This window comes from Stegostoma tigrinum, chromosome 1 (genome assembly GCF_030684315.1).
Source record: "Stegostoma tigrinum isolate sSteTig4 chromosome 1, sSteTig4.hap1, whole genome shotgun sequence".
Taxonomy (NCBI): domain Eukaryota; kingdom Metazoa; phylum Chordata; class Chondrichthyes; order Orectolobiformes; family Stegostomatidae; genus Stegostoma; species Stegostoma tigrinum.
Window position 1 is genome coordinate 100457235 of NC_081354.1, and position 7468 is coordinate 100464702.

At 40.8% G+C, this 7468-nt stretch overlaps 1 protein-coding gene across 1 annotated transcript; it reads right to left on the reverse strand.

The window, feature by feature from the left end:
* Positions 1 to 3343: 3343 nt before the first annotated feature.
* On the reverse strand, positions 3344 to 7134 carry LOC125456158 (paired mesoderm homeobox protein 2B-like). The gene is made up of 3 exons (XM_048538952.2): positions 6650 to 7134; positions 5604 to 5791; positions 3344 to 4787 (listed from the first exon to the last, which is right to left on the reverse strand). Exons 1-3 carry the CDS (start codon positions 6888 to 6890, stop codon positions 4281 to 4283), a joined length of 936 nt encoding a protein of 311 aa, XP_048394909.1. The 5' UTR covers positions 6891 to 7134; the 3' UTR covers positions 3344 to 4280.
* Positions 7135 to 7468: the final 334 nt, after the last annotated feature.

The following is a 7468-nucleotide window of genomic DNA, read 5'->3' on the forward strand; positions in this document are numbered from 1 at the left end:
CTCTTGTAAGAGATCACACTTGAGTCATTATAGATTTCAAAGCCCCAGAAATCTAAAGTTGTCCATCCTACTTCACTTTTTCAGTGATGTGCTCATTCAATCATCACACTTCTTACTATCATGTCACACCAGGAGTAATCATAATATTTCTGTATAAAGGTCTTGATTTTCAGCCTCTTGTCTCATGCCTCAAAACTAGGACCTTATTCCTCCTTCATTCTGTGCCATTGGTGCAAATGTGGGCTATGACCTCTGCCTCTTCACCTTCTTCTAAAAGATTGTCCTGCAGCAATGTGATAATGACCTGGCCATTTGTTTTTGTAATGCTGATTGAAGGATAAAGATTGATCACAAGATTTTCAATCCCCACCTAAGAGAACACAGAGGGTCTCCATTTATATCTCATCGAAGGGACCTCCAACAGTGCAGTACTCCCAGTATTCAACCAGTGTCAGCCTAGAGCTTTGTGCTCACATTTCTGAAGGGAATCTTAAATCCACGACTTTTTCGCCAAGAGGGAAGAATGCTACCAATTGAATCATAGCTAGCACGATGATGATAAACACTTCAATGTGATTTTGAGGAGGAATTTTCTTTTGGAATAGTGAGGAATTGTAGCTAGTCAGTTTGATGATCACATCTAATTGGTTATCACAAACTAGTACTCTGGATAAAAAGGGAATCTGTCACAATATTTGAAAACTCACAGTCAGGCTGTCTAGAATATAGATTTCCAATGACTGGTAAGAAATTTGCATGATGTAAACCTCCATCGGTAAACTGAGATTGAGATTAACAGCCGGTGGAAATTCCATTACCGAATTACTGACTGGCACCTTTCTATGGAAACTTTATTGTAACATCAAATATTGAAATCCGTTCATTTTGTTTGAAACGGCTCTTGGGATTTTATGAATTGGCTCTATTTTGGCTCATTTTCATCTATTTGATCACATTCTTTCGTAAGGCACTGGGGACTTGTACTAGCGTCTAATATCATTGATTGAAGCTGTCTTGGAATACTGTATCAGGGTTTCGCACTCAGTCTATTTGATGAGAATCACCCACCGGCACCAAAACTGTTTGACATGAATCCCCAGCAGTTTAACAGAGTCTGACACCGACTATTTGATGGAAATCGCTATTGGGAGATATAAAGAATTCAAACCTGACGGGAGTTCCTTAGAACATCGGAGAGTGGCACCTAATCTATTTGATCGGATCTGCACAGAAATATCAATGGCTGCTTCTGCAACCTGCTTGCAATCTGTGACATCGCTGGGATACAAGATAATTTTTCATTCTCATACCAGGAATCATCAGCACCAATCTAGGAGAGCCCGTTACTTCGATTTCTATCATTGCTTTATGTTGAGAAAATAGTGTAGCAGCCTTTTCTTTTGTGATCCGTTATAGGATAGTTGTTTCACTAATTTTATTGGCCACAGGTTTTTGCACAAGGTGTCTGAGCAGGGTGTTGAAATGTTGTGATATGGTGCGGAATTTAACTCTTCTTTAATAATGTGATTTTTGATATAAAAAGGAAATTGCTTCAATTATTCGAGAGATTTTCGAAGCCAGCAATGAAAATATATTTGATTTGCCCAAAAGCGTCCTACTTCTTCGTTGCACTGGTCGTCGTGTGAGTGCTAACTTTCTGGCAAAAGCGCCTTCCTGAATGAGGATCATTCCAACCTTATTTCATATAAAAGGGAAAAGGTGAAAATCGTTGCAAACATTTTTCGTAGTAGATTCCTTTCGAATCTGTAGGTTTATTTGCAGGATGTGTTTTTTTTAAATATGTGCTAAAAAGTCTCGGGATATGGAAAAGATTTCTTTGATAGATGCTGCATGCTGTGCGCCAATTACTGTCCGTGCCATTGAACACGCCGATGTACTACCTTTTTATCATATGTGTGTGAGCATTTTATCTTTCAAGTTCCTTAAACAATCTGGCCATGATTGATATAAATTATTTGCTATTAACAGTAGATTGGGCCGGTTTGTTTTCCCTAACTGTTCATGTGGCGTAATGAATAAACCTCTGAGCCAGAGAACCCGGCCTCACGTCCCACCTTGCTCCAGGGCTTTGTAATAACACCTCTGAACTGGTCGATTACAAAATATCTTTTCCACCGCTCTTTATTTCTACTGACAACCAACTACTTACCAATAGCCACCTCTTAGGTTCAATTAATCCAAAACAAACCAAATAACGTCCAGATTCAGTACTGTACTACAGATCTCTTCGCATTTCCTAAACTCAGTGGGGAGCATGCCCGGTTTTGATCTATTTTTCACGGATATTGATAGTCGATGAGATACTGTACCTGGGCAGTCAAATCTGCAAAACAAAATACTATTTTCTTTTTGAAAAACCTAATGAATTTTGGTTATTACAAGTCGTTTCCTATTGTGCATGGTTTATGCATATTCATTAATATTCGAGGAATATGTGACAAAATCAATAATTTTGCATTTCATTTGATCTCGCACTTTCTTTTAATTAACGAGGTAATGGTGGGCATATACAGGTCGTCCTTCATAAGACAGAAGGAAAGACTTAATAACCTTTTTATTAGTTAAATCTGAATAGTACGTAAATAACTCGAGTGGGCCAATTGGTGCTTCCTTTGGCCTCATTACCAAACAGGAAATAGATTCTCCCTCACCACGGTCAGCGCCAGCACAAAAACACATCCGTTTGATTACGTACAACAATCAGGGAAAAGTCTGGAAATGCTCAGCACGTCAGACAGCATCTACGGAGAAGCTGTTTCTCTCCACAGGTGCTGTTCTGACCTGTTCAGTGTTTTTCAATGTTTACCTCAGATTTCTAGCTCTGCAGCATTTTGCTGTTATGATCTGATCATATACTTTGTTGCAGTCTGTGGGATCATGCTGGGGGAGGTTTGACTGTCATGATGACAGTGAGCACAATTCAAAACTGTACATATTAAGACGCTGAAAGGATTTAATAAATGCAAGTTTAATTTTCTTTTCAACCCTCGGTTTTTATGGTATTAACTTGTAATAACTATTGCTTTGCTATACTGGATGTTTGTGCAACAAATTTGAAATCAGTTTGATTGATTCTACATTAAGTGGCAAAAACAATCGATTCATCTTTATTCGTCGTAAGATCTCACTGTATTTTTATCAGGAAAATCCAACATAATTCTGAGAGTTTAAAAAAAGACGAGCGAAATGTAGTAGCTGTTTATTTAGATTGAAACATTGTTTTCTACCATTAGCTGAAATATTCGTCTTCGAGAAAAAAGGGGTCAATGCAACGGATTGATAATTAACGTTTCGAATATGCAGACAACACAAAGTGAAACTGTAGCATTAATCAGCAAATGGGTTTTGCTTTTTTTATTATTATGACTTCACAGTTTTGCTTCTGTCGTCTCTGGTATTTCCATCAAAGATGACACTTAAAAATGAAAACTAATACAATCACAATCTGTTTATAAATACCGTAATTCAAACCACTCCATTTAAAAATGTGTTTGAGCTTCTCCACACAAGACGAAACAGATGTTAATATATATTAGAATAATGTTCACTCTAGGTAGGCCAACAATATTTAAGAAATTCACATTGACATTCTCCTATAGCCTGAAGCTGACAACACACAGTTGCTACCCTGTTTTAGGTTACTTTTCATCCCTCAGCTCCTAGGTTATATCGCCACAATTTTAGTAACAAAAAACAGAAACATATTCCAACCTTTGCTTCGCATTTTATTATCAACAATCAAGTTAATGGTACACTTTTGGAAAACTATATGCACACGTAGAAATATTTCCCTTATTTAAATATAAGCATCCATTATACCACATATAAATAATTCTGAACTCCTGAACATAATTTATGAAGATTATGCTCACCATAATTTCGAACGGGAGAGAGGTGTGGGGGCGGGGAGGACGGCAACATGCATTTTAACAAAAATATATACCATTATTATTATTATTATATGAACCAGCTTTTACCTAAACAAAATAACTCAACCCGTGATGATCTGTTTTGTATTGAATTATCCATAAACACACTCTAGATAGACTACAAGGTGTGTGTGGGGTGGGAGGGAAAGGGGATAGGGAAAGGAGGGACTTTTGAGGTCAACTAGAGAAGACAATTTATACTGAGAATAACACTTACAGTTTAGTCACAGAACACTGCTGTAGAAAGACACACAAAATTTTTTTTTGTCGTTTTTTTTCTTTAAACATTTTTTGAAATCCCAGTGCTGAAAGGTCAAAGGGGAAAGGGGTTCAGAACATGCTGCTTTTTACTAAAGTGGCTTTGGTTCCATTGGGTCTCTGCAGTGAGGACAGCACACTGGCGAAAGGCCCTCCTATTGAGTCGGGCACTGCGCTCACTCCGCCCTGGCCTGTGGCCCAGCCGGTACCCGCTACTCCCGCAGCCGCCGCTGCCGCCGCCGCCGCCGCCGCTGCAGCCGCTGCACTAGCCGCCTTGGCGGAGTCCCCGACCCCCAGGCTCCCACCACCACCACCTCCTCCACCTCCACCCCCTCCTGCCCCACCGCCTCCACCTCCTCCCCCTCCCCCGCTGCCAGACACCCCGCCGCCAGTGCCTGGGGTTGGCACACAGCTACCCGGAGCCGTGCTGTCGGGGTCGGCCGGCTTCGAGTCTTTGTTGTCGTCCTCGGAGCGCAGGTCGGATTTCTTGGTCGAGCCGCTGCTCTTCGCCGCGGCCGCAGCCGCCGCTGCCGCTCGCTCCTGTTTGCGGAATTTAGCTCGCCGGTTCTGAAACCAAACCTGAAGCAGGAGAAAGGATAGAAACAGAAGAGTTGGAGGCACGAACGGACTGTGCGTTGGTAAATGAGAAATTACGATGCGACCAAAGAACAGATTGACTCAAATCGCACTATCAACTCGTGACTCTAAATGGGCAGAAAGTGCTCAAACGTTGGACAGTCCTGAGCGTGAATAAAGAAACAAGTCAAGGGTGAAGGTTAATGGTGTACTTGTCGAGGGGAAGGGTTCCTGAGCCTGCTGTTAGTGCATGAAGAGACTATCCTGTCACTCAAGAGCGGTGACATTCCCGTGTAAGCATTTCAGGAGTTAACTGCTAGCTCCTTTAGGGCTCACACCATCTAACTCGTTGTTTATCGGTTGTATAAATACACACGTATTGTCCCCTTCTACGTCTATATGAACGTTTCAGGAACATGCTGGAGAGTGTCCGTGTTGTCCCGTTTTATTTCACAGTTCAGATTTTCCCTGCTCAGTGAGGTCTATCTCTGATGTAATTTCCCTTCTATGTTGCAGTAACTTACATAGCCGCAGAGAGAATATTACATTGCACATTCTATAAGATAACCCTGCAAAACAGATATGTACGCATAAATTGTCACTCTACTTCCGTTCTAACAAGGCCAATTCTTGGACAGTCGGTAGTCAATAATGCATACAAGAGTAAGGCGTTATTCAAATATGCAATTGTGTCACTGGATGTGTAGAAACGCACCAATCTACTGTCAGTATTATTGATATTGTAGTAACTTAGAGTTGAGAAAATGCAGTTGTTAAACGGAAATGGTGCTGTCCTAAATAAGTGTTCCCCAATAATACCTGCACTCTGGCCTCGGTGAGGTCTATCTTCAGAGCCAGCTCCTCGCGTGTGTAAATATCCGGGTAGTGGGTCTCTGCGAACACCCGCTCCAGTTCCTTCAGCTGAGCACTGGTGAAAGTGGTCCTGATCCGCCTCTGTTTCCGTTTTTCGTTCAGGCCGCCGTGATCCGTGAACAGCTTGTATGGCACTAGGTGCGAAAGCAGAGAGCCAAGGGACAAGTCCACAAATCAATGCAATTATAACAAAAAGAAATGCAAGTACACTTAAAATAACGTAGGGAAACATAATGAGCTCTTCTCCAGAAAACATTGAAATTGAGATCTGTACTTAAATATAAAGATAGATGTATGAGGAGGCAGTTTGCAACTACGCTGTATAATTCGCTGAAGAGAAGCCAGGTATCAAAAAGTGTAGTTAAGTGTATGACACGACCTGAGATTAAATCAAGCCATAATTAGTGGAATGAAGAATGGTACAAAAATGAAGAAATTATTCAGAATGTTTTCTTTCAAAATATAGGGGAAATGCAACTGGAAATAGAATCAGACGATTTAGCATTTTAATGTTTTTATTTAGCTTAAATATATTTTTTTGTGCAAAATTGTCTATAAATTCCCTTTCCTAAATTTTATGCCCATTAAAGTTCGTCTAACGTTTTAAAATGATCGTCGTATCCAGTCCAAGCCACTCTGCTTTAAAGACACTCTGGTAATGAGCTTTAGTCTTTGGTTATTTAATTACACCAGGACAGATTTTCTAAGCTTTACGTATCATCGCAAAGTAAATAAATTATGCCTATCATTTTGGCAGCTTAAGATAATTTTGTTGGCGGTTCGGGTGTGACTAGTATAGTGTAACCCTGTAACTGAATTACCCATTGCCTGCAATCGCTTCTAACGTGATAAATTCTTTCATTTGTGTAAGCAAATTTCGTTTGGTAAATACTAAACACATTTCAATTTTCAAATGCAATCAACCTTCCTATATACATGTTTGTTGCGGGTAGAAGGGGTACTCTTTGGAAAGGATTGCGAAGGGTCCTTACCTGCTGCATATGGACTGCTCTGATGGTCCCTAAGAGTTCCAAGGCTGCAGGATCCTGGAGTTAGAGATGGACATCCCGAGCTGGCCCCGAATGTGGTCCTTATAGGATTATATTGGAATCCACTCGCCTGGCTGCAAGAACTGAAGTCAGCGTAAGCTGAAGCAAGGCTTGAAGTGTCCATACCAGCCATACACGATTCGTAGGCAGAAGAATTGAGGTAAGAATATTCCATTTTATACATTGAAAAGGCTCTGGATATCTGGCCAAAAAAAAAATGAGAAGAAGAGAAAGAGAAGAGAGAGAATAAAAGAAGGTGCCTTTGGTGGGTAGATGTGCACAGCACAGAGTCTGCTTTAAACTGGGCTTCTTTCTAAGAGGAGAGCTTAGTTTTATCAAAATGCCTCCTATGAGCTGCCTTGCCTCAGGTCTCTAGAGCATATAGTCCTCATAATAAACTTGGCTGTTTCCACTTGGACAATAGCAAAGCGGTGGTCTTATTGCCTTCGCTTTTACATGACAATAACTCATCAGTCTATTGGGCTGGCACAGGGGGACTGAGCTGCCCAACCTCCCTATCATTGATTCCTGCATCTCTAATTAGAATTTAATACCACACCATTACGCACAGAGTCCCCTCCATCATCCCTCTAACCATATCCCTGCCCTTAATTCAATCAGACTACTTTTAAATAATGAAAGTTGGGTGACGATTCTCCCTGATCCAATTTCCCTACGCTTTTAAGCTTTTTAAGCGATCATAGCTAGGGCACAAATTGAGATATTTTCTGTTTTCGGAGAGGAAGCCGGGTGTCATGGTCC

Bases quoted from the DNA above. Each gene is read 5' to 3' on its own strand.
- LOC125456158 (XM_048538952.2), bottom strand. From the start codon at position 6,890: ATGTATAAAATGGAATATTCTTACCTCAATTCTTCTGCCTACGAATCG. The intron at 5,792-6,649 runs GTAAGGACCCTT...TTTCGCACCTAG, and splicing joins GAGCAGTCCATATGCAGCAG to TGCCATACAAGCTGTTCACG. The intron at 4,788-5,603 runs GTATTATTGGGG...CTCCTGCTTCAG, and splicing joins TCACCGAGGCCAGAGTGCAG to GTTTGGTTTCAGAACCGGCG.